The following is a 27,550-nucleotide window of genomic DNA, read 5'->3' as shown; positions in this document are numbered from 1 at the left end:
CTCCGATATCAAGGGCCAGGGAGAGGACCCGAGTGCTCTATGGACCTGGCTTGTACGGCCTGGGTCAGCATTTCTCCCCCTGAATGGGAGTTAGTCCACCTCGGTGAAATGAGTCCATAAATCCATTAAATTATGGTCATGTGTTTGGATTTAATGAAAACCAAAGCCTTTCCTCTTCATCCCCCCCCCCCCCCCCCTTCAAATTAACAAGCCTGTTGTACCTTGGTCCAGCGCCTGATGGTTCTCCTGCAGATCTGGTAGATTGTTGGCTTGGTGAGAATTTTCAACCAAACTGGAATTTGATTTTGAAAAACACATTTTGGCCCTTCTCTCCCTGCCCCCACAACAGTCCAGCTGACCGCTGATCACATGGGGGCAGATCATCTGGGTTTCGGGTGAATGGGCTCTGCTCCTCCTCCCTCCTCCCGTCCTTTCCTCTCTCCAGTCCTGGTTTCACAGCCGTCGGCTCGGACCCAAGAAGGCCTGTGGGGGACAGGGAGAGGAGGTCAAAATGGGTGGATTTTGGGTGGGAGAGGAGGTTGAGCCTCTTGGCCAAAATGCGGTTAAAATGGGTATTTCCATTCAGGCTTTTACTGCCCCCGATTAGCGTGATGAATGAAGTTGACCGTGGGAGAGTGCTAATGGTGTTAGTGAAATTTCCCTAAAACCCTCATGAACCTTTTCTTCTTGGAAGACAAAAGTTTGTCTGTAGTTTGACCCATCACTTCGGCCCTGTCTCTATTGCCGGTATTTGTCAGAGAATTCTCCACTCAGTTCTCCTTGCGGGAAGGAGGCAGGGATTTTGCTTCTGATTTTGCTTTTGCCTCTCCCGACTGCCCAGTGTTGTGGCACTCGGGGAATGCCATCGATTGATTACTAGGGAATCCGATGGCGAAGAAGGATTTGCTGTTCTAGGGCTCTCCCGAAGGCCTCTTTGGGGCTGGCCCCGGGGCAGACTTGCAGGGGGAGCAGAGATAGAAGTGATGGTATTTATCGGGCTTCCTTAGTACTGTGCTCTGCCACACGGTAACCGTTCAGTAAATTGATTGAGTACTCACTGTACTGAGTGCTTGGGGAAGTCAATGGAAACTTAAACCACTGAGAGAGAGACAGACCTAAAAATGTGTACCAACAGGGTCATTATATTCAGCAAATCCAGGGAGGGCCATCTGCGGTCCCGAATGGCCCCAGGTGATCTCAGATTAGTTTTCAGGTTAGTTGTTCCGGGTCCGAGGGAGGGGGCAGCACATGGCTGACCCTTTGGACACAAAGCCAACCGCCCGGCCCAGCATTCCGACCCGGGCTTGCCTCTGGCCCCTCTGGGTGTGTGCAGTCCCCGGTCGCCGGGGTTGGTCCGAGCCGAGCCACGGGGCCCACTGCAGCCTTGCCTTCGGATGGGGTGGGCGAGGGGGAGCCCGTCTTTCAGAGTGGAGATGGGCGACATTTTAAGCATTGCCGATGTCGCGAGCGGACCAGCGGGATGTTCCGAGGGGGTCCGGTTCCTCTGCGCGGAAACGATATCCTTTTTTCCTTCCTCTCCCAGGCCTTGTATCCACTGATCACCTGCCTTTTGTGTGTCAGTCAGAAACAGTTTTTTTTAAACAACTGGCACATTTTCCTACAGAACTGTTTGTCACATTTAAAGGTAAGAGAAATTCGCATTTCAGAGTCTATCAGTCCTGCCGTGGACCCAGTATTGTGACTATTAGCAAAATTAATCAGTAGGAAAGGGCAGTGTCTCACTCTTTGCAGTGGCATTTGAGATTGTTCTCTAGCGGGGCAGGCCCTAGTAATGATTTCCCCCCGCCCTTCCGCCTGCTTGTCCTTGAAGATGATGCTTGGTGAACATTCTCCCTGGTCTGTGTCTGCCTACATCCGCCTGTGGATGCTGATCTAAGCCCTCCTGAAGTACATTTAAGTCATTGAAACCTGCTAAGCATTCCTTTTTCAGCATGGCCTAGTGGAAAGAGCACGGGCCTAGGAGTCGGAGGACCTGGGTTCTAATCCCGGCTCTGCCACTCACGTGCTCTGTGGCCTTGTGTAAGTCACTTAATTTGCCTCTTCCTCAGTTACCTCATCGGTAAAATGGGGATTCGTTCCTACTCCCTTCTACTTGAACTGATAGGGACCGTGTGAAAGAGCAGGAGAGTTACCTTGTACCTACCCCAGTGCTTAGGACAGTGTCCGGCACCCAATATGCACTTAACAAATACCTTTTTTTCTTTTTTGAAAAAAAAAAAAGAAAGAATGGAATCCCTTTCAAATTGGACAAATTCTGGATTTGGTAGTGCCCTCATTCCTCACCTAGCTGAGCTAGGTGGTAGAACACCCTTTAACGTGCCGATTGGATAGGTTGGGTTTGGATTTTCTCTTTTATGTTGATGTATTATCTAGCATATTTTAGGATGCCACTTTATCTTGGTAGTTTCCACAGAGAGGTAATCTGTAGTAGGGATGGTTTTAAAATTCCGTACAATTCACCGGTTGACTGTCATGATCGAGTTTCCTGGTGGGCACCGAATTCTCTCACCGTATTCGAATTGTGCCTGCGAGCTTGGAACGGAGACCGCTTAAGGAATGACAAGAAAGGGTAAAGCCGGAGCATTCACCTCGGAGTTTCTAGGAGATTGCTTGATTTCATGCCATGCCTCATTCTTTTCTGTTGCTTGGAATTTTTGTCAAGCTTTTCACCTAACATATTTGCAATCCTTTCGCAGTGTCTTCCTGGACCTTTTTGTTTCGTTTCTGTCGAGGCTTTCGTTCAAAATGCTGGATGTTCTTTGACTCCTTCCCTCCTGATAGCCGGCTGTTGGGGGAGTGACCTTTCCCATGAGCGGGCCCTTCGCATCTGCCGGTGGCAAGGACTTCTAGCCCCCACCCAGCATGAATGTTTTTGAATCTAGTCTTCTTGGTCGTTAACAGCTTCCCGTCTAGAAAGGCTCTATTGGGCAGAAATTTTACAGGTGGGTGGGTTGGGACACGGAGGCCCTGGCGGGGCGACTCGGCCTTGAGTCCGGTCACCAGAGGACTCCTGGGCCGGCCCGGTCGCCGAACCGAGTCCATGGCGACACGGGGCTGGGGCCGGCGGCGAGCGGCAGCTTTGTTGACGGGATCTCTCGTTGGGAACTCTCTCCACCTGGCTCTCCGCTCCCCAGCCTGTTTTTCTGGGTCTCCCTGGGTATGGGGGGGTTGGGTCCGGTGATGGGGTCCCCTCCGTGGAGTTATTAGAGCAGGTCTGAGGGACGTGGCTCTGTTTCGGGCGGAGCCAAGCTCAGCCGAGGAGCGTGGTTCCTGTCGAGGCCCTTCCGGCCCATGGAGCCTGACCTTTGAAAGGGACTGAGCCCCAGAAAAGGAAACGGGTTCTTTCTCCGATCCGATCCGTCTCACAGATTTCCACTCTGTCCATCATTTCAGAAAGTCTGTTTCCTCCCGGGTGTGAAGAGGGGGGGGGCCCCTCATGCCGAGCATATCGGCAGCTCTGGAAACCCTGAGGATGTAAACGTGGATCTATCCGTGTCTCAAAGACCACGGGGTGCCTCCGAGGGGCATAGGAAGGGCATCTCAATTGGCTCTCCACACGTGGGAAATCTGAAATTTCTTCTAATAGAGACCTGAGTGAGCAGCTGTCTCATTTTGTGCTTGTTTTCATCTAACATGCATGTGCCGCATCTCATGTTGGTTCTGTTTTGCTGTCTCACGTTGCTTCATTTAGATGCCATCTAACAACAGTATCAGAAAGCAAATAGAAACGCTGCAGGTGAGTGAATGGGCCGTTGTGGTCACCAGGCCCCACGGCCCTCGCTCGGGCTCCTCTCTCAGTGGCGTCTCGGCTCTCGCCCGCGCCACCCTCTTTATCCCGTCCGTCCCTGCAGAGCCGTCGCTGGCCCTGGCCGAAGGGGACTCGGCCCCGGGCCTTCCGCTCTGTGGCCCCTCCCTCCCAACCCCCACCCAGATAAAGCTCCAGATCCTCAGGGGGCCGGGCTGACCTTGCGGCCTGGGCACGGAAGTCGAGGGCGAGGGGAGGCCGCTTGGCGATAGGGCCTGGTTCCCGCTACGCTCCTTTCCCGTCCTTTCTGTCCACTTAAAACCGGAACTCTGTACGTGCAGACACACCGGGGGAAACTGATTTCATGACAGCAGAGGAAGAGACTCCTCTCTGGCGGTTGGCAGGGAGCGAATGTACGCGTCATTGCCGTAGCTCAGAGCGGAAGAAAATTTAGCATCCATTCTCTAAAGGATGCAGCATGGAAAAAGTGGATATTCAGTAGCCTGATTTCATCAAAGCGGCGCTTTCATTTAATCAGCCAGTGAGCCGATTTAGACCTATACAAGCAACGCTCATTAGGCAGCACCGGTTTCTCATGGTCGCACCAGGAGCAAATCGTAAAGAAGTCTTCATAGAAGACGGAACTTGTCCCGGTTAAAGATTTTAGAAAGCAGCTGGCTTTTGAGGCCGGTGCTCGCGGGAAAAATCCCCGCAAGTTGGCTTGGGTGACGCTAAGCTGCTGTTGTTGGATAGCTTCTCCCAGAACCCGGGAGCTGACTTTGGGAGGAGCTGGTGCTGGGACCCCCCGGGACTGGCCCAGTAAAATTCCGACGGGAGTAGGCCTGGCCACTGGAGCCTTCAGCATTGACCTGTTCTGTCACATGCCCCGAGAACACTTGCCAGCAAACCTCTCTCCATCCCGTTCCACCCGGCTGGCCGCTCCCTGGGAAAGACCCCTGGCCTGGCGGAATGGGGCTGATGGAGGCTTGACTCTTCCCCCCCGAACAGCGATCAGCTTCAGACCCTCCCCGCGGGGTTTCCGAATCTGTGTCCGGCAAAGGGTAGCGGCGCGGAAGGTGCCTGAGGGCCCATGAGCCTCTATTTATTGCCATCGTTCTTGTCTGTCCGTCCCCCCCCCCGATTAGACTGTAAGCCCGTCAAACGGCAGGGACTGTCTCTATCTGTTGCCTACTTGTTCATTCCAAGCGCTTAGTACAGTGCCCTGCACATAGTAAGCGCTCAATAAATACTATTGAGTGAAATGAGCCACCGGGGCCACCTGCTGAGCCGCCCTGGGCAGGCGAGGGTCTTCCCGACGAGCCCTGGGCGGGCCGGGGTCGGCAGCAGCAATTCAGGCCTCCGCAGTTGCAGAACCAGCCCCTCCTGAAAGGCAAGAAATCAGCAGGACTTATTACGGGCTCCTGCATTGTCCAGAGAATGCCACTTCAGGGTGGGAAGAAGAATTGGGAGGTTGGGACGGCTCTTACTGGCTGGTTTCCCCCACCCCAGGCCTCCTCCTTGGGTTTCGGACAGGCTAGCCATTTGACCTCTGCCTTTACCCGGATGCAGGTCCGAGCACGAAGCCCCAGCATTTGGGGCGTCCCCTCCGCCCCCGCTGTTTGGAAGCGCTGACCTGCGGGGTCATTCGATAGTATTGATTCTGATGGCGGGATCGGGTCACCCTCCAGTGGGTTGTTTGGGGAGTTTACGAAGGCCATTGCCCGGTTTCAGAAATAGGCCTGCATTCGTCTAGTGATGAGAATTTGAAACTGATCTAGAGTCGAGCATTGTTCAGGTCCAGCGCTTCTAGGGGTAAAAAAAAAAAAAAAAAAAAAGGCTTCAAAGCTCCCAGAATCAAAATGGGCGGTTTTGAGGGGGTCTTCCTACTCAGTCAAATGAAATATGAAAAGGCTGAAGACTTCACTGGCTGTCACGTGATGAGTTTCCTCCACTTCAGGGAAGATTTCCACGTTTCTTCTGAGCACTTGCTGCCCTCCCACCCCACCCTCACCCGCTGGGGAGGTGGCAAGCCTCTGCGTATCTGGATCTGGGCCATTCCTCCATGCCAATAAAATGGTCTTCTCCCATCTTAGGACATCTCCACGGTCCTTTGAGTCAATCAGTTCCGTCAAAATCAACTTATTTTGAAAACACTATCGCAGGGAGTCAAAAACCCTCTAAAGTTTGCCCCCAACTACTCTTCACAGCCAGTACGGTTTTTTAGAGTGAGCCTAAGAGTGTTAGTTTTTGCTCTTTGATCTTGAACAAAAAAATAATATTAATAATAAAAATTTTCATCCAAAGCGGGAAATCATTAAGGCTGATCGTGTTAGGAAAATCACTCTTTAAAGAAATTACTGTAAATATATTAAAGCATGCTGTTTGTTTTACAGAATAAAGATCCCAAAATGTCCCGCGTTGCACTGGAGTCTCTTTATAGATTACTTTGGGTTTACGTCATTAGAATAAAATGTGAAAGCAACACTGTGACTCAAAGGTAAGAAGGCTTGTTTGCATGTGAATAAATTGCAATTCTTGGGATTAAAGTAATATGTGTGTGTATGGGTATGTTTATGAGGGGCTGGGGAGGGAGGGAGAGGAGGAGAGACCAATTAAACATTGCAGTTGGTAAAGACCCTAGCAGTACTGTGTAAACACTGGTCTTGATATTTTTTAAGAGAAAGAGTCTTTCTGTTACCATTACTGTGGCAGTGAAATACTCACGTTTGTTTATAAATCTGTTTTTTCCCCTGTAGCCGTCTTATGAGTATAGTATCAGCACTTTTCCCGAAAGGTTCACGGAGTGTGGTCCCCCGTGACACCCCACTCAATATCTTCGTGAAGATCATTCAGTTCATTGCTCAGGTAAAGCTGCCCGGGGCGAAATCTCCAGCGAGCAACGGACCGAGCGAGAGTGACTGAAAAATCGAGTCCTTCTGAGATTTCTCAGTGCGATTCGCAGTCTCCTCCAAGAGGCTTTCCCCGAGGAAGCCGTCTTTTCCCCTACTCCCTCTCTCCCTTCTGCGTTGCCTATGCACGTGATATTCACCCCACCCTCAGCCCCACAGTACGTACGTACACATATCCGTAATTTATTTATTTACATTAATGTCTGTCTCCCCCTCTAGACTGCCAGCTCCTGGTGGGCGGGGAAAATGTCTACCAATTCAGTTGTTTTGTACCCTCCCGAGCTCCTAGTCTAGTGCTCTGCAAACCGTAAGCACTCAATAAATACCGCTGATTGATTGGAGTTGCCATTTCTAATTACTCTTCTGGGATGGCAGTATATTTTGGCAGCGAAATTAAAAGCCTAATATCCATAGGTACGGTCGCGAGTTTGGCGAGGGATAGTTTGTAATGGGATTACTCAAATTCACCATGCTTATTCTAGCAAAGCAATTTGGCCCTGGCACAGAATAATTAATTACCAGAGAAAAAATATGTGGGCAGTTGGAGATTCCTTTTCATAAAGACGTGCCTGGAAAAAGGACGACATTTTGGTGGCGCGTACATTTTGCTAGTGAGAATGTTGCTCAGAACTGAAGTAGCCTGTAAATGTGTTTCCTAGGAACGTTTGGATTTTGCAATGAAAGAAATAATATTCGATCTCCTCAGTGTGGGAAAGTCTACGAAAACCTTCACCATTAATCCAGAGGTAAAAAGAGCGCACAGTGTATAAAATACTCTTGAAATGATCAGTGTGTGGATATAGAGAAAAGTCCAGTTGCTTGAGAAATTGTGATGAGAGGAACTTAGTTGCTTGTCTAAAAATTGCGAAGTCTTAATTAAAGTCTTTGAGTAAAATGAACCAAATTGCACATTAAATGGGTAAAATCAAGTTGTGGAGTCTTAGGGTTTATGCAACCTAATTTCTACTTCTCAACTTATTGCTTTAAAAAAGTAGTAGAGTTAAATCTGGGAGAGAAAATAACCCTCAAATAATTTTTTTTTAATGATAGGCTTTTTTGAAGTCCACTGAACATCCTAATTCTGCCAAATAATTGACCTAAGTTGTTTGTGTGTGTGAGAGAGAGAGGGAGAGATGAATTGTCAATGTTTCCATTGTCATCAGCTAAATTGAAATGCGCTTTGGACTTTCAGTGCCACATATGTGAATTTTCTAGGGGGCTTCCCGTCTCCCCATTTTCCAAGGGAGTTTTCCTTCTCCCTGTTCTGAGGAGGCTGGCATTTCCTCAGGTCACTGGTCAGGTTTGGCCGGTTCTCTCCGGCAGACATCATTTTTCTCGCTCCCATATATGACGGCCCCCATGTCCCAAAGCCACGCTTAGGCTGTCTCTTGGCTGAGGGCCGACGTCGGAGTCCGATGGGCCGAATGCAACTTGGTTGTCTTCACACAGCCCTGTGGCCAGCGAGCCGGAGGTGGGACTCTGACGGTCTGCTCACTGGGTGGGACCGTTGGTCGGCGTGAGAAAGGAACGTCTCCACAGAAATAGTAGCCGTGCACCGGGTATTGTAAGGGAATTCGAAAAGGAGAAGCTACGGTTCACCTGCAGCCATTTCATTTAAACCCAATTTTTACTCCCAAGCACAGTAGTACAGATTTTGGGTGGCAGGGAAAGTCCCACATGAGAACATTTGCACCCTGGACTGCCGCTATGTGGGGGTCAGGGGACTCAAGATAATAAAAATGATAATAAATAGTGGCATTTGTTTGACGCTTACTGTGCGCCAAGCACGGAACTATCCGCTGGGGTAGATGCAGGATAGGTCGGGCTCAGTCCCTGCCCCAACCAGTGTCACATTCTAAGTACAAGGGAGAACAGGTATTGAATCCCCATTTTACAGATGAGGAAACGGGCACAGAGAAGTTAAGTGACTTGCCCAGGGTCACACAGCAGGCAAGTGGCAGAGCCAGGATTAGAATCCAGGTCCTTCTGACTCCCGGGCCCCATGCTCTTCCCACTAGGCCGTGCTGCTTCTCCGTCCCGACCCAAGCCCCGTATCGCTGCTGCACTTGGATAGTTAGGATCGTCATCACCGGCAGGGTGGACAGAGCAGCGGCAGTGTGCGGAGCACTGTACCGAGTGCTTGGGAGGGTGCGGTCAAGTTAGGAGATACGATCTGCCCTCAAAATGCCTCCGGTTCGGTGGCGGAGAGACACCGAAGGAACTGCAGGCGGGAGGCTCAGTTTGATTTCTAGAGCCAGAGGTGGGAGTGGACCAGGTGCAGAGTGAAAAAATATGGGGAGAGAAATTCAAACACCAAAGCGGGGTAGGAAAGAGGGACTGGTTGGTGGTGTCCGGGCAGAGATTTCCCCAGGGTCGTCACCCCCTCGGCCGTCGCGCCTTCGGGGCAGACAGGTCCGTCGTACCCTCCGGAGTTCTTTCCCCCACCCCCCGAGGAAGGGACGCAAGCAAGGAAAGGGGGCTGACGCTGGCCCTGGTCCGTGTTTCCCCATGCAGAGGATGAACATAGGCCTCAGGGTCTTCCTGGTGATAGCCGACAGCCTGCAGCAGAAGGACGGAGAGCCGCCGATGCCCACCACGGGAGTGATGCTTCCTTCCGGAAACACCCTCCGGGTCAAGAAAATCTTCCTCAACAAACCTCTGACCGACGAAGAGGCTAAGGTCATAGGTCAGTGCTTCCCGTGCCACTGGGGGACGGGGTTTCCTCTCTCGGGCTCGTTCCGTGCCGCCACGTCCAACTTCCGAGCCCACTGCCTCCCCTGCCGAGGCGAAGCACGGGGGGACTCGGGGCGCGGGGCCGAGCTCAGGGATCCTCCCCGGATCGGCCTGGCCCGGACCGGCCGCGGGGGCAGGATGGGGAAGGTTAGCGCCAAGTCGCCACTCACCCGTGGGGACGACGCGGCGGCAGAGCCGGCATCCAGTGGCCGGCTCCCTTCCTGACGGCACCTCCCCAGAGAGCCGGGCCTGGGCAGAAGCGGGGACGGGGGCCTTTACAGGTGGGAGACTAAGGCTTAATGTGGGGTTGAGGAAAGCGAGGCCGGACGTTCATCCGTCTGCCCCGGGCTCGTTTGCCGAAGGCGGTTAAGTCGGGACGTGGGCCGGCCTTCGCGATCGCATTTGCACGCATGCCGTCGTTCAGGACTAAAATATTTCTCTGAACTGAGCCACGGTGTTAGCTGTCCCGGACAAAGGGAAAACGACCAGCCCGGACCCCTTCGATGACTCTCTGATTTTCCCTCCTAGGCATGTCCGTCTACTACCCTCAAGTGAGAAAGGCATTGGACAGCATCCTCCGCCACCTGGACAAAGAGGTCGGGAGGCCGATGTGCATGACCAGCGTGCAGATGTCCAACAAAGAGCCCGAAGACATGATCACGTGAGTAGCGGATGGGTGCCTGGCGGGAGAGCGAGTGGCATCTGGGACAAAGGGAAGGTTGGACGACCGCCACCTCGATGGCTTCCTGGGTCCCTGGCCGGGGTTCGAGCGGGTCACAGTCAATCTTGGCAGCTCTAGAGGGTGGGGGCTGGGAGGTCAGTGGGTGAGCCACTCTGCCAGGGGTGCTGCCGTGTTTGACTGGTCTCACAGATGAGTGGGCCCCACCTTTCCCTTCCCTCTGTGTGTGAACCTCTCACCGACGGAGGGGCGGCACTGGTTCTCGGGGGCAGCCTGGTGGTCTCTGCAGCGTGTAGGACCTCCCCAGAGTCACCCTGCAGCGCAGTCACAAATTAGAATGAACAGATCCGTCGGCCGTGTCTACCCGGGAAATGAAGTCACGGCTGCGGCGGGCTCGCGGGCGGGCTGACCTGCGGGCGGGCGTGTGCGCCTGCGCGTGTTTCCACTCAACGTGGTGTCTCCCTTTCATATCGTGTCTCCTGTCGATGTTCCCTTGGGGTGATTTCCCTGTGTTGGTTGGCCCGGGTGTTTGAGGACGTGGAGTACCTTGTCATAAATCATGGGCAACTTCAATAATCGGGATTGATTTTTGCAGGGGCGAGAGAAAACCCAAGATCGATCTGTTCAGAACGTGTATAGCTGCTATCCCTAGGCTGATCCCAGATGGCATGAGCAAAACTGACCTCATTGAATTGCTGGCAAGGTAATCAGAAGGAGAATGGCCCATCGGGTTCAGACGTGTCAAACGATCAGTCGTACCCGTGACCCCCTACAGCGGTAGAAGCCGCAGTCACGATCCCTGCCTTCCAGGATCTTACAGTCTACAGATCTCATCCCGCAGTCCCACAGATGAACAGACTGCATTTTAAGAGGTCCTCTGTCAGACTTGATTTTCCAGGGGCCTTTCTACCCTTTACCCCCCGGGCCAGCTCACGGTCTGAGTTCAGAATGGCCATTTGGTCTCACCGGTGTCATCCTCAGACTCTCAGCTTCTTCACTCTGCCTCCCGAGTGCCCTCTGACTTAGTCCTTGGTGGGCCTCTCGGAGGCCCGGGGAGATTCCGCTGGAAATTCCTCTAGGGGCTGGCAGTGGCCCCAAAGTCGGAGCGTTCCCACCCCCCCACCCCCCAGCCTCGCCTGCCGAGGAGCTGAGAGGAGGCCGTCTGTCACGTGCGAAGGCCTTGGGAGCCGAGGGAAGCTGACGGCCGCTCTCTCTGTCTCCTCCTCTCAGGCTCACGGTCCACATGGATGAAGAGCTGCGGGCTCTGGCTTTCAACACGCTGCAGACCCTCGTGCTCGACTTTCCGGACTGGCGCGAAGACGTCTTCTCGGGTTTTGTCTACTTCATCGTGCGTGAAGTCACCGACGTCCACCCTACCCTCTTGGACAACTCCGTGAAGATGCTTGTGCAGTTAATCAATCATTGGAAGCAGGCAGCCCAGGCGCACGGCAAAAACCAAGACTGTCAGGTACCTTCCACTGTTGCCCACCTGGGCCACTGGGTAGCTAGGCTGGGACAGTTGCTAGAATGGCCCCAGGGAGCCAACGGGCATTTTCTCCGAAATTCAGTGGCAGCGTCTCCGTGGGCATCCGGTGGGTTAAAAATTGTCTGGGTGTGGGATTAAGCCAGGAATCGCCCAGTCCTCTGAAGGCCCTTGAGAGGTCCTCCTGGCTCCCCTTGGTGCTCTGGGTGTTTGAGGCAGGGCCGTCTCCCGGCCTCGGTTGCCTGGGCTCCTCGCGAGGCTCCCGGCAGGGCTAGGGGAGGCAGCGAGCGATAGAGAGAGACAGACTCCCTTTGGAGAGCTAGCTTTGGGAGAAAATATACAGGTGGGGATTAGAGACAGTCTCCATCCTTTTAGGGAGGAGAGGGGCTCCCCTTCTAAGCGTTAAAGTGGGAAGGAGGGAATGGAAACAGACACAGTAGCATCCTCTTGTCCCCCCCCCCTTCTTCCTGTGACTTACTGAACCACTGACCGAACTCCTCTCATTTCCTCTTCTTAAAGCGCGGCGTGGCCAACGGCACCACCCATACCCTGCCCCTGGAGAGGACCCCGTATTCCAATGTGTTCCATGTGGTGGAAGGCTTTGCGCTGGTCATCCTCTGCAGCAGCCGGCCGGCCACCAGGAGACTGGCCGTCAGCGTCCTCCGAGAGATCCGGGCCTTGTTTGCAATTTTGGAAATTTCCAAGGTGAGAATCCAGAAATTTGCTGCGTGTGAGGTGGAAGGAATACTTACTCTGGGTCCTTCCCTTCAAACCACAGAAGTGCGTAAGGAGACGGGATCTCTCTCTTCCCCGTAGGGTGACGACGAGTTGGCCATAGACGTGATGGATAGATTGAGCCCTTCCATCCTGGAGAGCTTCATCCACCTCACTGGGGCCGACCAGGTAACAATAATAATAATAATAATAATAATAATAATAATAATAATAATGTCTCTTCGGCACTTACCGTGTGCCAAGCAGTGGTCCGCTCGCCCCACCGAGTTAACCCCATCAGAAGGATGTTATTAGAACATGGGGCCTCTGGTGTTTCCCCAGTCAGGCGTGAACGCGTGACTTCTCTCATTACAGTTCTTATTAAAATCGCTTCTCCTGCAAGTGGCCTCCCCAGCTAACCCCTCATGTCCTCTAGTTCCTCTCCCTTCCGTGTCACTTATGCATGAGCACTCGATGTTCACCCCACCCTCAGCCCCGTGGCACTTAACCAGAATTTATTTTAATGTCCATTTCCCCCTCTAAGATCCCTGTGGGCAGAGAGCACGTCTACCAACACCGTTGAATTGCGCTTTCCCAAGCACTTAGTCCAGTGTTCTGCCTACAGTTAGTGCTCGATAAATTTCATTGATCAATTGATTGATTATTTGACATACCTCTTGGCTGGCACACGTTCCTACCTATTGTTTTCTGGCCCGCAGTCTGGGTGTGCCCGAACAGCCTTCTCTCTGCAGGTCGTTTTGTCCCTGGCTCCAAAACTGCCGGGTGAGACTCCCTGCTCATCAAGAGCAAGATGAGTCCCCACAACCCCACCGGGTCAGTGGAAGTCTAATGGACGGGGAAAGCTTCAGTCAGTCATATTTCTCGTACCCTTTAGACAACTGCTGATGGATCGAGAGGTCTGGTTGGCAGGAAAAGTGCCAGTCGATCAGTCGATAATATTTATTGTCCTTTGGGTGGAGAGATCTGGTAGACCCTAAAAGCGCCAGTCAGTCCATCGCTAGTTTTGTCTTTGTTCCGGATCGAGAGGTCTGATGGGCGACCAAAGCCTCTGTCAGTCGAGCACCTCCTGAGGACGAAGCATCGTGCGAAGCAGTCAGTCAGTCGTATATATGGAGTGCCTACTGTGTGCAGAGCACTGTACTAAGGGAGAGCCCGGTATAGCAGAGTTAGCAGACACGTTCCCTGACCACAACGAGCTTACAGTCCAGACACTTATCCCCTCAGTGGTATCGACGGAGCCCCTTCCGGGTGTAGAGCTCCCCACCGAGTGCTTGGGATGGTACCGGAGAGTGAGCGTTCCTGATCCCCGCCCTCGAGGAGAGTACATTTCCCCCTCTAGGGCTTCCGGTTCCGACTGAGCGCGGTGAAAGGCAGTAGTGGCCCCTTTCCCCGGCAGCTGGCCAGCGGCTCGCCCGGCTCTCGAATTCCAGCAGTGTGGGAACTGCTGAGCAAGCAGCTGGTGGGCCCTTGGCAAGCGAATCGCTGGCGGGTACCAGTACGGGAAATGGAGAGCCCCGGGCCTTGATCGCTGAGACCTGCGTGCCCTTGGGACGTGTGACTCTTCCTTTCCCTCTGTGCCCACAGTCCACTCTGCTGTACTGCCCCAGCTCCGTAGACCTGCAGACATTAGCAGAATGGAGCTCCTCTCCCATCAGCCACCAGTTCGACGTGATCAGTCCGTCGCACATCTGGGTATTTGCCCACGTGACCCAGGGTCAGGATCCCTGGATAATAAGCCTCTCCAGCTTTCTGAAACAAGAACATCTGCCCAAACGCTGCGCGACTGCGGTCAGCTACGCCTGGATGTTTGCCTACACGAGACTACAGCTGCTCTCTCCCCAGGTCGATCTGAAGTGAGTTCCTCGCTACTTGCGGTGGGGGCTGCAGCCCGATGCCCGTCCACGGTCTTCCCCCGGGTCCTGTCCTTTGGCTTGGGAGGGTGGGGCGCGCGGGACCATCTGGGCCAAGCGGACGGGGCCTTGACGGCCAAGTGACGGTCCCAGAGACCGTTTTATCCGCCTCTAGCGTTTGATCTTACAGCAGCCCAACCCGAGGCTAGTTCCTTCGGGCTTGGGAGCAAGAGGTCAACCTACTCCGGGGGCCTGGGGTGGGGGAGAGCTTTCTTAGGGGGGTAAGGGGCGGGATGTTTTTTGCTTTTTTAAGAAAGAAATGTACACCGTTTGGTATCCTTGAACCAAACCCTGCATCTCAGTGGAGGTGTTAAGACCGTGTAGCAATGTATTGGAAAGGAAAGTGAAATTTGGATGACTGCCCGTTGCTCCGCGAATCATTAACGTTCACCTATTTGTCTTGGTCTAGTAGCCCTATCAATGCCAAGAAAGTAAATCCCACCACAAGCAGTGACTCCTACATTGGGCTCTGGAGAAACTATCTGATTCTTTGCTGCAGCGCAGCAACATCAGTGTCATCTTCAACACCTGCAGGTTCTGTGAGGTGTTCTCCTCCCGAGACGCTGGCGTCCACTCCCGACAGTGGTTATAGCATTGATTCCAAAGTAGGTCCTTCGCCCTTCCCCGGGGAGCGGGGCCGGGTGGGCTGGGCAGTGGGCGGGGGGCGGCGGGACAAGCCTGGAGGACAGAGGTTTCCCCTCCTACTCCCCTGTGGCAGAGTCTTGCCTCTCCTCCCCAGTCCCGTCAACGGGCAAACTTTCCAGGGAGGCGGGGAGCCCAGTGGGGCCCGAGCACCCTTTTTGGGGCACCAGACTCTTCCCTTGAAGCTTCCCTGCTGGTGCGGGCATTTGGGGTCACGAGGGCAGCCCAGCTCCACGGGGCCCATCGTCCTTCAGTGCGCCAGAGGTGAACCGTAGATGGTTTTTGGCCCTGGTGGTCAGAACCCCCAGCCGTCTGTTACTGAACCCTGCCTGCGAAGGCCGCCCCGCTTGCCTCCCTGTTGCCATGTTGCTGCCGTAAGCGTGGGATGGCAGTTTGGACGGACGCCGGGGCCCCGTCCCCCGGAAGGGCTTGCTTGGGGCCAAGAGGAAGGGGAGGGTCAAGTTCAAAGAAACGAGCCCAGGGCCCCTGCAGCGGTTTGCCCTGACCGGGCTCTGCACACCCGTCCCTTTGGCCTGGGAAGTCGCGACCTCTGTTCCGGGGGTCAACTGGGTGGGACCCACTCCGTGTCAGGGGGTACTCAGTGGGAGGGATGGAATTCATCAGGCACTCAGAGACGGTGGTGTGATGCACAGGTGGCCCGCCTCCTGGCCGTTACGATGCCCGGCCCCGGGAGGGGTGGCGCGCAGAGGGGGAGGGGTGTTCCGACGCCCCCCCCCCCCCCGCCCCATTATTCCCGGGGCTCTCACGATAGGACTGGCGATTGCCACGGTGATGACTTGTGGACACCTCCCAAGTCGTGGCCCGAGGCAAGAGCGGTCCCGCGCCGAGGTCCGGCAGGCGGCAGGGTGGGGTAGGGCGGGACCGGGCCGTGCGAATGGGCGGAGCGCCAGCCCCGGCCCGGAGCCAGGGCCCAGCTCCTAGCTTCTCCTGTCACAGCACTCGCCGGGATTGGGGAAGATGGATCCGTCTCGGGCCGCGGGGATGAACTGCGGCTCTGTGTCCGATAACTGGCCCTCTGTGTCTTTGCAGATAATTGGCATTCCTTCCCCCTCGTCCTTGTTTAAGCACATAGTTCCGATGATGCGTTCTGAGAGCATGGAGGTCACCGAATCCCTCGTCCTGGGCCTCGGCCGGACCAACCCCGGAGCCTTTAGGTGATGCGTCCGCTGCGCCCGCGCTTCCTCCGGGGCACGCGTGTTGGAGCGGGGCAGTCCTGCCCGTCGGAAGCCTCAGTTCGAGAGAGGCGCCTGGGCCGCTTTTCCCCCACCGTCCTCGCCCTCTGCCCGGCCCTGGAGGGAGCCTGGTGATTCCCCATCAGTTTGGTTGCCTTCCTGTGGGCACGAGGAGGCAGGCGTGCCCACGTCCTAGGAACGGACTTAGCCGAGGCTGGGCCAGAGGCGGCTCCAAGTCCCCCAGCGATCGATCAGTCAATCAGCAGTCGATCAATCAGTGGTATTTATTGAGCGCTCACTATGTGCAGAGCACTGTCCTAAGCCAGGACAACTTTCCCCCAGTTCTGTGTTCCTACTTCCTCTGGAGAAGCTCGGGACCAGGAGCGGCCCTCCCCGCCCCCCTACCGGAGGTCCTGTGCTGTGCTCAGGACTTGGGAGAGAAGGGGCCGTCATCTTTTCGAAATACTCGACCTGTAAAGCTTTTAGAAATGGATTCTCCCGGGGCTCGTGGCTGAGTGGCAGAGTAGTAAATGGCCACTCTGGCCCAGGGCCAGAGGGAGCCGATTTGAAGGTCTTGTTTCCCATGAGTGGGTTTTCAGGATGTTCGTTTTGAAGCCGCCCTTGGGCTGTGCCTCGGGGGAGGATTGATAGAATGGGTGGCCGCCCCGATGCCCGGGATCGATTCCGGCCATGGAAAACCGTAGCCACCGCTGGGCTGGGGGCTGCTGGCTGGCCCCCTGGCTACTTTCCCCGTCCCCTGCCGTGAATGCTTTAGGAGTAATAAGCTCGTCAGGGCCGCCGGGTCCCCTCTGTCCAGGCCAGTTGTGCAGCGCCAACCCCGGGCCAGGCGATGGGCCGACCACCGCTCTCACCACCGGCGCCCATCCGGGAAAGGCGCCTCAGTCCCCCTCGGTCCCCACTTGGCCTTCACCGGCCCCCGTGGCAGGGGCAAGGCAAGAGGGCCGGACAGAACCTGGATCACCCTCGGCCCGGGCCACCGCGGGTCACGGGTCAGCCCTGGGCACCACTTCTCGGCCCGCTCGCGACCGGGATCAGAAGCGGTGTTCAGCTCTTTAGGTTGGGGCCGGCAGGCTACTTCCCGACTTGGACGGTATTGGGTGGGTCACACGTATGTACCTACCTGTATGCCCACAAGTACGTGCTTCCCACCCTCCGCTTCCTGGCTGCCCAGGGAAGAGCAGAGCAGCAGAGCTTAAGCAACCAAAGCAAGCGTCCTGTCCCCCATGCAGTCATTCACCCGGTCGTATTTACTGAGCGTTTACCGCGTGCGGAGCACTGTACTAAGCCCACGGCCTCTGCTGTGCTCAGCGGCTCCGGGATCCTGGTGCCGAGTGAGCGGGTTGCCAACTGCTGTCTGTGTCTGACTTGAGCCGATGGGGAGATGCCCGTGGAGAGACTCCTGGCCTGTGCCAGGACCCGCCCCAGGCGAGAGCGGAGGCTCCAAGCTGCTCATTCGTCAAGGCCGGGATCGAAGATCGTTCTGGTCGCAGCCACGGGGGGAAGTGGGTCGCAGGTCTCGAATAACTCCGAAATCACCTGGGCTCTGGCTTCCCAACAGTGTGTCGGTCATTTTGATCGGCCGACGGGCTCAGGAGCCCAGGGTTTGCCCCGCGAGGTACCATGCTAGATCGCCAGACCTCCCCGTGGGCCCTTCTGTGTGCGCCTACCCTAGTCGCAACTCTCAGAGGAGTCACCTCTGCTCTTTCCCGCAGGGAGCTCATCGAAGAACTGCACCCCATAATCAAAGAAGCACTTGAAAGAAGGCCAGAGGTAAGATGCGTTTTCCCATCACTTGGCAGCGTTTCTTCCCGGGAATGGTGGGGTCCTTTCTGAAGACGATTCCACTCCCCACACTGCACCCTCCGGACTTGGGGTGGACCCGGCGAAGAGGGAGGGAACGGAGGGGCTGCGGCCCTGGCTGTGAAGTTGCCAGGTGGATCCCCCCGGATGCCCCTTCCTAACAGTGCTCCGTTCCCTGACTGAGGAGCCCCCGAGGAAGGCACCCTCCTCCTTCCCTGCCCAGGTTGTCTAAGGGCACAGGTACCGGGTCAGGCCGGCCTCTTGTTCTCAATGGACCGACTGGCTGCCAGGGACGACTGCCCACTCGACTGGAGGGAGGGCAGGACCTTCATTCACACACTGCTGATTTGGCTTTTGGTATATATTGCTGGCCTGGGTGGTTTCCAGGGCAGCGGGTCGCCCTCATTCCAGAGTGACCAGAGATCACGGGTTGGCAGCAGGTCTGAGGTCAGAACCCCCCCAGAAAAGTCAAAAAGCAAATGGGAAGGAGGAGTCACTGTTGGACGAAACTACCCAAGGTGTGTCCCTGTCCGTCTGCTCTTGGCTCTTTTGACGTCCCGACTGCCGGGGGTGCATTGAGGAAACCGGTCCGTCAGGCGCGTAGGATACACTGGATGCGGTGCCAGGGACCGTGTTGGGACATTTCTGCTAGCGTTGGGTTCCGTGCTAGAGAATCCTGGGCTGACTTTCCAGAAACAAGAAACTTTCCTGGAGGGATTTTCTGGAGGGAGCCCTGTCCAACCCTGCTCTGTGTGTGATAGAGAGAGATAGAGAGAAGGGGCGTCTGCGTGTGTGTACACGTACACACCCATCCCGTGCCCAGGGGCCGTCGGGCATGGTGTGGGGGGTCCGCGGAAGCCGGGGTGCTGCGGAATGGGGTTTGAGAGGGAGGGGCCAGCTACCAACTTAGTATGTGTCTTGTCTCCCATGGGAAGAATATGAAGCGGCGCAGGCGTCGAGATATTTTACGAGTGCAGCTGGTACGGATATTTGAACTGCTGGCCGATGCCGGTGCCGTCAGTCACAGGTGGGTGTCGCGGTGGTCTGTGGGGTAGAGGCCAAGGAAGTGAGCGGGGGCAGACCAGGAGCCGATTCCCCGCTCTTCGCCATCCCTGGGGGCACGATCCTCCCTTTGACTGTGGTGGAAGGAGAATCATTCCCCCACCCCCGACACACACACGTTCGCACCCTTGGCCGTGCCCCTCAGCAGAGATTCCCTGTGAGGGCGCTGGCCGCCGCCGCCGCCGCCCCCAGAGCGGGCCCTGCAGCGGCCCCGGGAGCGGTCAGGGCAGAGTGGTGGGGGGTGGGTTGGGGAGCGACCCGGCCCCCTGCTCCTGGTCAGAGCTTCCCCCGCCCGTAGGCCCCCCCACCCCGACCTCAGGTACTGGTGAGTGAGGGTCTCCCCGCCTGCCGGCCGACCTCCTAACCACACAGATAGGTGGGGCCGCCGGGTTGGAAACGGTCAGGCCGGCGCCGTGGCCTCCCTGACAGTTTGCCTCGGCTCTTGTGTTCCAGCGCGAGCGGCGGCCTGGACGCCGAGACGCGCTCCCTCAATAATACGCTGCTGGAGTACGTGGATCTGACACGGCAGCTCCTTGAGGCGGAGAACGAGAAGGACTCTGACACGCTCAAGGACATCCGGTGCCACTTCAGTGCCTTGGTGGCCAACATCATCCAGAACGTGCCCGGTACGGCTACCTCGGGGGCGCCGGCGGCGGGCCGGGCGGAGGGGGGGGCCGGCTGGGGGAGAGGCAGCAAACCCAGAACCCACAGAGCCTTTGGGAGCCCCCTGCCCTCCCACTGTCCCTGGAGGATTCAGGATTCGTTGTCCAAAAAGCAGGGAATCCCGAGGGGTGACAGCTTTTCACAAGGCGTATGGGTGCCGGGAGGATGGCACAGGCAGGGCTTCGAGGATGGTACTTCGAGGGAGCTGGGATGAGTTAGTTTGGATGGGAGAGGTGGGAACAGCTCAGGAGGCCCAGAGAGGTTAGAGGGACTTTCCCGAGGTCGTACAGCAGGTCGGCTGGCACTCTGGACCCCGGTCTTCCGAATCCCGATCCCCTGCTCTGTCCCCTGGGCCAGGCTCCAACTTTCGTTATCGTCAGAAACCGGGAGAAATGTGGCCAACCGGGAAAGGCGTGAAGACGGCCTCGGGGAGGGAGATGGTGCTGGAGGTTAAAGAATCGGGGCGGGGTCAGCTCTGGGTCACCGCCCACGGGGTGACGGAGGCGGGGCCGTGGACCCCATTGGTCGCGGTCCGGAGGAGTCGCTGTGCCAGAGTCTCGGCGCACCGGAAACGCAACTGTCGCCTCTCCTTCACGGTTGAAACGTCTGGGAATCACCGGATTGCTCAAATAACTAACTAACCCAAGCCCGGATTGAGTTCCGTGGGGTAATTTGTTGATTTTAACATTTCACACACCTCGTCCACTCCATGGTTCTCCAAGGTGCCGGGTCTGAGGACCCCTTTGCTCCTACAGCAAAGAACGGGCAGCCTCCTCCAACCGCCACCCCGACCCATGGTGCACCGAACGTTTCCCGGCCTGGGTCCCGGCCCCGAGCGGGGAGAGCTGGAGCCGGGCTCCATCTGCCCGTCCTGCCGCCACTCGTCCCGGCTCCCCACCGTCTCCCTCGTGGAGCCCACGGGGCTCTGAGCCCCTTTTCGGTGTGCAGAGAGTTAAGCTCTGGAAACCTGGCTGTGGGCAGCTCGGTGTTTCTCTGGGGGCAGCAGGCCGTGGTGAATTTGGGCGGGGGTTTAGGGAAAGCATGGTGGGGGGAAGAGGAGAGGAAGGAGAAGGCTGGGGAGGCGAATGTCCTGAACACACTCTTCTGAGCTCCGGGGTGAGCCCTCGTAGGGCAGGGAGGAGCAGAGCGAGGACCCGCAGGGAGATGTTGGGCCCAGTTGGTAATGAAACCCCATCCTCAGCTTCCACCAGCCACATCCACCATCTGGTGGCCAGGGTCCGGCAGCCGTGGCACGGTGTTTCAGTCCCACGAGCGAAGGGCCTGGCTTGTTGGAACTGGGTCTCTGCCAGGTGAAGAGGAGTTGGGACTCTGACGGCGTTTGCACCCGGAAACCCGTGGAAACCAATGGGAAGGACGGAGGGTGGGGTTTTCCCAGGCCGGTCCGTCCATCGGTCCATCCCTGGAACGTACTGAGCGCCCAGGGTGTGCAGAGCAGCGTACCGAGTGCCGGGGACAGTACGGTAGAGATAGGTGACCGCGATGGTTGAGATGGGGGAAGGTGGGTTTGGGCTCGCCGTCCCGGACCTCGGGAAGGCGGCCCCGGCCACAGGAAGGGAGGTGTGGGAAGCGGCGTGGCTCGGTGGAGAGAGCCCGGGCTCGGGAGTCGGGGGTCATGGGTCCGAATCCCGGCCCTGTTACTTGTCAGCTGTGTGACTGTGGGCAAGTCACTTCGCCTCTCTGTGCCTCAGTCACCTCGTCTGTAAAATGGGGATTAAGACCGTGGACAACGTGATTGCCCTGTATCTACCCCAGCGCTTAGAAGGGTGCTCCGCACATAGTGAGCGCTCGATTAACACTAACGTTATCATTATTATTATTATTATTTCCGTGCTCTGCCTCGGCAGTGCACCAGAGGAGGAGTGTCTTCCCCCAGCAGAGCCTGCGCCACAGTCTCTTCATGCTGTTCAGCCACTGGGCCGGCCCATTCAGCATCATGTTCACGCCCCTGGACCGCTACAGCGACAGGAACATGCAGATCAATCGGCATCAGTACTGCGCCTTAAAGGTGATTTGCCGTCCGGGGTGGCCGCCGCGATCCGAGCGCGCCGAGTTGTCTGAGGGGTGCCGTCCTGGGCCGCGCTTCTCCTTCCCTCCATCCCTTCCTCCCTTCATTCCTCCTGGCCCGTCCGGAGTCTCTGCCTCCCGGACACCGACTGTGAGCCGCCGGCACGGCCCCTCCTGTCCCAGTGCCCCACGGTAGCCGGGGTCGGGAACCAGCCACCGGCTCGGCCCCCCGGCGAAGCCCCGGTCTTCCCAGCTCCTCCTCCTCCTGCCCGGCATCCTGTGCTCCCAGCGCGGCCGGGTCAGAGCGGTACCCGGCTTCTCTCTGGACCGCAGCTCTTCTCCTACGTGGTGTTCTCCTCAAACCGTCTCACCCTCGGCAGAGACGAGGGCGGCTCCCCGCCTCCTGTTTCTGAGTCTCGGGCAGCTCGGCCCTTGGGGCGTCAGGGAAGGAGCTTGGTGCGTTTCCAGGCTTCCCCGGAGGGTCCGCCCGGGGAGGATCAGGCAGGAGGCTTTCGTTTAGAGAAGGCCGAGAGTCCCACAGATGACCGATTGCTCGCCGGCCCGCATTCTCCGGCCCCGCGTCCCACCGCGGACGTAGAGTTTTCTCGCTCGAACCTGATTTTCCTGTTGGTAATCAGTAGTGAGGGTTTCTCCGGGGGAGCCTGACGAGCAACGGCCAGGTGGGCGCGAGGGCCGGGGTTCAGGACGAGTGGCTCCCGTGGCGGGGAGTTCTCCAAGAGGAGTTTGCGCGGGTCAGGGGTCTCCGGGACCTCCAGGAGGCGTGGGAGTGGCACCCGCCCCACGGCCACAACACTCCCCGCGGGGGGGGGGGGGGGGGGTGGCTCTACTGGGCAACGGGCATCCGCGGGGGCCTCTCTCCTTCCTTCCTGCTGTCCCGCCCCGGAGAGCCACGGGCCTCACACCCTCACCCTCCTCCCTCAGTCAAGGGGCCCGGGTCCCTCTGTATTTTCTGAAAAAACGGCCGTTGCGTTGTCGGCGTGGGCGTCGGGACGAAGGACCGCCGTGAAGGATACGCCAGCGCGTTTTGACTGCCGACGTGACCCGAAACGGTTGCCGACTCTTGCAGGCTATGTCGGCCGTCCTGTGCTGCGGCCCTGTGGCGGACAACGTGGGACTGTCGCCCGACGGCTATCTGTACAAGTGGCTGGATAACATTCTGGATTCCCCGGATGAGAAGGTAACTTCAGCCAAGGGTCACCAGACCGGCATTCCGCTTCGAAGAGCTGTGGGGGCCGTGGGCCTTTTTCCCCGCTGCTCATGGGGAAGCTTGCTCAGACGACTCTCGACCCCGCCAGGTAGCTGGAAACACATCCGTACCCGGGTCCCGGTGACACCCGGGGAGCATGGCTGCGGAGCCCTGATCTGGAGCGTCAGTTGGGGAGTCGGGGGGTCAAACGGACCCCTTCGTTGGACAAGGAAATGTTCGTACGGGAGGAAGGCCCGCGTGGAGCGCCCAGCTCCTCCGCGGCTGCCCTCTCCCTGGGTGCTCTGTCTAGACTGTGGCGGCGGGTAGGGGACGTCCTTCTGACGTCGTGTGTCTCGCCTGGATACGGCGCAGCACGGTGGCGGCCCCGCGGGTTCGACGGCGCGGGCCTTCCTCAGCCCGCGGTCTCGGAGAGAGAGCCTGGGTTCTAATCCCGGCCCTGCCGCTCGTCTGCTCCGTGGCCTTGGGCGAGTCATTGCGAGCCCCGTGTGGGACCTGATTATCTCGTATCCGCCCCAGCGCCTGGTGTGGTGTTTGACGTGTAGTGAGCACCTATCAATCACCACAATTATTACGACGATCATTCCTCTGAATGCGACCTACAAGGTACGCGGGAGGACCGGGGGCATCTGTCAAGGTGCGGCCTTGGTTGCCCCCACCGTGGAGTGGGAAGACCCTGCGTTCCCCACCCCGGGGGTGCAGTCGACCCCACGGGCAGAGGAAGAGCCTGGATGGGGCGGGTAGGGGACGTCCCCGGGTGGGAAGTTTGAGCGCTGTCCTCCGCCCCCCCGGGCGGGCGTCCTAGGTGCACCAGCTGGGCTGCGAGGCCGTCACGTTGCTGCTGGAGCTGAACCCCGACCAGAGCAACCTGATGTACTGGGCCGTGGACCGCTGCTACACGGGCTCCAGAAGGGTGGCGGCCGGCTGCTTCAAAGCCATAGCCAGCGTGTTCCAGAACAGGTACGGAGGCGCCGTCCGCCTGGCCCCAACTCTTCTGTCACCTCGGGGGCTGGTCTCCTACCGGTTTAAGATCCCACATTACGGTCTGGACGAGTCCCGGGCCAAGTTGGAGGAGCGGCGTGGCTCAGTGGAAAGAGCCCGGGCTTGGGAGTCAGAGGTCATGGGTTCGAATGCCGGCTCTGACGCTTATCGGCTGTGTGACTGTGGGCAAGTCACTTAATAATAACAATAATGTCGGCATTCGTTAAGCGCTTACTGTGCGCCGAGCACTGTTCTGAGCGCTGGGGTAGATACGGGGTCATCGGGTCGTCCCACGTGAGGCTCCACAGTCTTCATCCCCATTTTACACATGAGGTCACTGAGGCCCAGAGAAGTGAAGTGACTTGCCCACAGTCACACAGCTGCCGAGTGGCGGAGCCGGGATTCAGACTCACGACCTATGACTCCCAAGCCCGTGCTCTTTCCACGGAGCCACGCTCACTTCACTCACTTCACTTCGCTGTGCCTCAGCTCCCTCGTCTGTAAAATGGGGATTAACTGTGAGCCTCACGAGGGACAACCTGATTACCCTTGTATCTACCCCAGCGCTCAGAACAGTGCTCGGCACACAGTAAGCGCTTAACGAATACCAACGTTATCATTATTACCTTAGTATCCACCCCGGTGTTTGGCACATAGTAAGAACTTAATACTGTTATTTTTATTAATATAATAATAACAATACATAGGGTACAGGAGGGGTGCGGGCGTTGCAGACGGGTCCTCGGGGGTGCCACCTACCCCGCCCCGGCGTCTCAGCCCCGCAGCAGGGCCCACAAGTAGTCGGCGACGTCTGCGCAGGAGAGAACTGGCTCTCAGACCGTATCCCCTTGTGACCGTTGGTCCCCAGGGATTACCAGTGCGACACAGTGACCCTCCTCAACCTGATCCTGTTTAAAGCGGCCGATTCATCCAGGCACATCTACGAGGTCGCGATGCAGCTGCTGCAGGTCCGTAAGCCCGCGTTGAGCAGACACGGAACTGCCCAGTTCTTCAGTAAATACGCAAGCCAGGATGATCCCGGTGGCGTCCCGCTCTTCGTTGTAGTGGGGCCGTGGAGGAGGGGCCTCGTTTCCCCCCCTTCCTCCTTCCTTCTTCCCCGCCTCCCTCTCGTGACCCTTCGGAGACGTTCCGGCGCTCTGTCGATCTGCTTTGGGAGTTGTTTGGGGACTGCCGTGTGCCTTTAAGCAACCTGGTGGTTTCCTAGTAGGAGCTGAAACGTCCCCTGGGCCCCCGCGGCCGTTGCCAAGTTTCCTCACTCGGGTCTGAATCGAAAAGGACCCGGTTGAGAGTGGAGCGTCCACCCCGGCTCGGGGTCTGTCCGAGAAATGTTCCTGATCTCCTCCACTCTTCCCGCGGGGGGCCGGGCTGTGCCTGGAGAGAGCTCCCCGAGCCCCGTGACAGCGCTGGCCTCGGGCCTCGGCCTTCGCTCCCCGTGCAGATCCTGGAACCGAAGATGTTTCGCTACGCCCACAAGTTGGAGGTTCAGAGGAGCGACGGAGTCCTCAGCCAGCCGTCCCCGCTGCCGCACCTGTACTCGGTGTCGTACTATCAGCTCTCAGAGGAGCTGGCGAGGACGTACCCCGAGCTGACGCTCGCCATTTTCTCAGGTGAGACGTGGCCCGTGCGGGTGGACAGCCTGGCTGGAACGCGGGAGTAACTGGGCTGCCGATGCCGCCACCGGGCCATCTTAGGCGCCGCTCTGAAATTAAAAAGCACCTCTGGGTCAGAACTGTCGCCGGGGGGCTTTCCATCCAACTTTTCTCGGCGGTCAGTTGGAGTTGGTTAGAGGAGGGCGGAAGGGTCCCCGGCTCACCCTCTGGGTCCCGCCAGGCGCTCTTCCCCGGGGGTGAGACGCCAACCCGGCGCGGCTTCCCGCAGACCTCCGACGGACGTTTCACCCAACTTGTTTCCGGCTTGTGTCCGAATGACAGAGATAAGCCAGCGCATCCAAACGGCCCACCCTGCGGGCAGGCAGGTGATGTTGCACTACCTGCTGCCCTGGATGAACAACATCGAGCTGGTCGACCTGAAGCCGCTGCCCACGGCGCGGCGGCGCGGCGGCGACGAGGAGGAGGACGAGGTGGAGGAAGAGGAGGAGGCGGAGGAGGAGGAGGAGGAGGAGTCTCTGAAGGACCGAGAACTGATGGCCAACAGCCGGCGCTGGCTCCGAGGGGAGGGCTGGGGCTCTCCGCAGGCCACCGCCATGGTTTTGAACAACCTGATGTACATGACGGCCAAGGTGAGGGGGCCCCCCCGGGGGTCTGGGCCTCTCTGAGAGGGGACGGTCTCCCCCTCCTCCAGGAGAGCAAGTCGTTCATCGCCAACGCGAGTCGCGACTGAGAAACAAGCGTTTCTTCCCCCGATGCCGACTGCATTTTTTTGAAATTTTATTTTTTATGGTACTTGTTAAGCGCCGCTAGGTTCCAGGCGCTGTCCCGGAGTAGATGCGAGGTAATCGGATTGGACGCGGTCCGTGTCCCGCGTGACGCTCAACAGTCTCAATCCCCATTGTACAGATGAGGCACAGAGAAGTCAAGTAACTTGCCCAAGGTCACGTAGCGGGCAGATGGCAGGGCCGAGATGTAGAACTCAGGTCCTTCGACTCCCAGTCCCGTGCTCTTTTCATTTGGCCACGCTGCACTGATGGCCATCTCTGACATTTTGACGGCGTCGGTGGGATCGGGCATCTCGTATCTACCCCGGCGCTTAGTCCAGGGCCCGGCACCAAGAAAACATCCGCTCCCCGGAATCGTTAAATGATTAGTAACGAGCCAGGCCCCGCAGAGGTGACCGGGCATTCGAAGCTCTGACCGTAACGGCCGCTTGCAGGGCGTCGGGTCTTTTCCCTTGGGAAGGCGGGCCCTTCTCCTCCTGTTCCGGAGAGCATCGTTGGCTTCCGGTGCAGCGCACCGGGTGTCCTCCTAGCTGGCCCTCTGCATCTTGCCCGTTCCTTTGGCAGTACGGCGACGAGTTGGCCTGGTCGGAGATCGAAAACGTCTGGACCACCCTAGCGGACAGCTGGCCGAAGAACCTGAAGATCATCTTGCACTTTTTGATTAGCATCTGCGGGGTGAACAGCGAACCCAGCCTCCTGCCTTACGTACGTCCGCGACCGTTCTCCCTCCCCAGGAGGCGGGGCTGGCCGGTGGGGCAGGGAGGCGTCTTGGCCCTCCACCCGGTGCCGCGCTGGTGGGGCCGTGTTGGCCGGGGCCATTTAGGGTGGCGGGACCCAGGCGCGGCCTCGATAGCGGGAGAAGGGGCAACAGGCCTCGAGGCAGGCGCCACGATTCTTGCCGGCCCCCGGGGAACTAGCTACCGCGGCGGGGCGGGAGGCTGAGGAACTGGGAGCGGCCCGAGGCGCGTGCCCCTCTCCCCCCTCCGCCCCCTTCCCCGAGGGGCTGCTCCTGGGAATACCCGTTGTGGGCAGGAAACCTGCCCACTAACTCCGTTGCGTTGTCCTCTCCCAAGTGCTTAGTACAGCGCTCCGTGCACACCGTAGGCACTCAGTAGATACCACTGACGAGGACGATGACCGTGCCGGAGCTTTTCCCCGGGGTCCAGAAACGCGCCCGGCTCTTAACCTCGCCCCTGACCCGGACCTTCCGCCGTCCCCCGCGACGGGACGGACTCCCTCCACGTAGAGGGGGGTGCGGAATCGTCCCTGCCGAACTCCCAGCCCCCGAATCCTCCCCTCGGCCGTTC

The 27,550-nt window shown here is 57.8% G+C and overlaps 1 protein-coding gene across 3 annotated transcripts in view; it reads left to right on the top strand.

Moving 5' to 3' along the window:
• FRYL (FRY like transcription coactivator) overlaps positions 1-27,550 on the top strand; it is a 100,964-nt gene that overhangs the window by 35,705 nt on the left and 37,709 nt on the right. For 2 of the 3 annotated variants that reach the window (XM_039913803.1, XM_039913802.1), the window contains exons 12-34: positions 1,544-1,645; positions 6,160-6,263; positions 6,523-6,631; positions 7,335-7,421; positions 9,190-9,361; positions 9,937-10,069; positions 10,683-10,790; positions 11,318-11,555; positions 12,090-12,275; positions 12,387-12,473; positions 13,890-14,158; positions 14,625-14,820; positions 15,908-16,032; positions 17,784-17,841; positions 18,807-18,898; positions 19,387-19,559; positions 21,462-21,622; positions 22,709-22,819; positions 23,652-23,806; positions 24,696-24,795; positions 25,287-25,455; positions 25,780-26,087; positions 26,808-26,948. In XM_039913803.1, the coding sequence (XP_039769737.1) occupies positions 1,544-1,645; positions 6,160-6,263; positions 6,523-6,631; positions 7,335-7,421; positions 9,190-9,361; positions 9,937-10,069; positions 10,683-10,790; positions 11,318-11,555; positions 12,090-12,275; positions 12,387-12,473; positions 13,890-14,158; positions 14,625-14,820; positions 15,908-16,032; positions 17,784-17,841; positions 18,807-18,898; positions 19,387-19,559; positions 21,462-21,622; positions 22,709-22,819; positions 23,652-23,806; positions 24,696-24,795; positions 25,287-25,455; positions 25,780-26,087; positions 26,808-26,948 (3,384 nt within the window). Of the gene's footprint in view, positions 1-1,543; positions 1,646-3,712; positions 3,758-6,159; positions 6,264-6,522; positions 6,632-7,334; positions 7,422-9,189; positions 9,362-9,936; positions 10,070-10,682; positions 10,791-11,317; positions 11,556-12,089; positions 12,276-12,386; positions 12,474-13,889; positions 14,159-14,624; positions 14,821-15,907; positions 16,033-17,783; positions 17,842-18,806; positions 18,899-19,386; positions 19,560-21,461; positions 21,623-22,708; positions 22,820-23,651; positions 23,807-24,695; positions 24,796-25,286; positions 25,456-25,779; positions 26,088-26,807; positions 26,949-27,550 lie in introns of all 3 variants that reach the window. The other variant, XM_029076425.2, reaches the window with a different exon arrangement.

This window comes from Ornithorhynchus anatinus, chromosome 12 (assembly GCF_004115215.2).
Source record: "Ornithorhynchus anatinus isolate Pmale09 chromosome 12, mOrnAna1.pri.v4, whole genome shotgun sequence".
Classification (NCBI taxonomy): domain Eukaryota; kingdom Metazoa; phylum Chordata; class Mammalia; order Monotremata; family Ornithorhynchidae; genus Ornithorhynchus; species Ornithorhynchus anatinus.
This window is presented reverse-complemented; position numbering and strand designations above follow the sequence as displayed.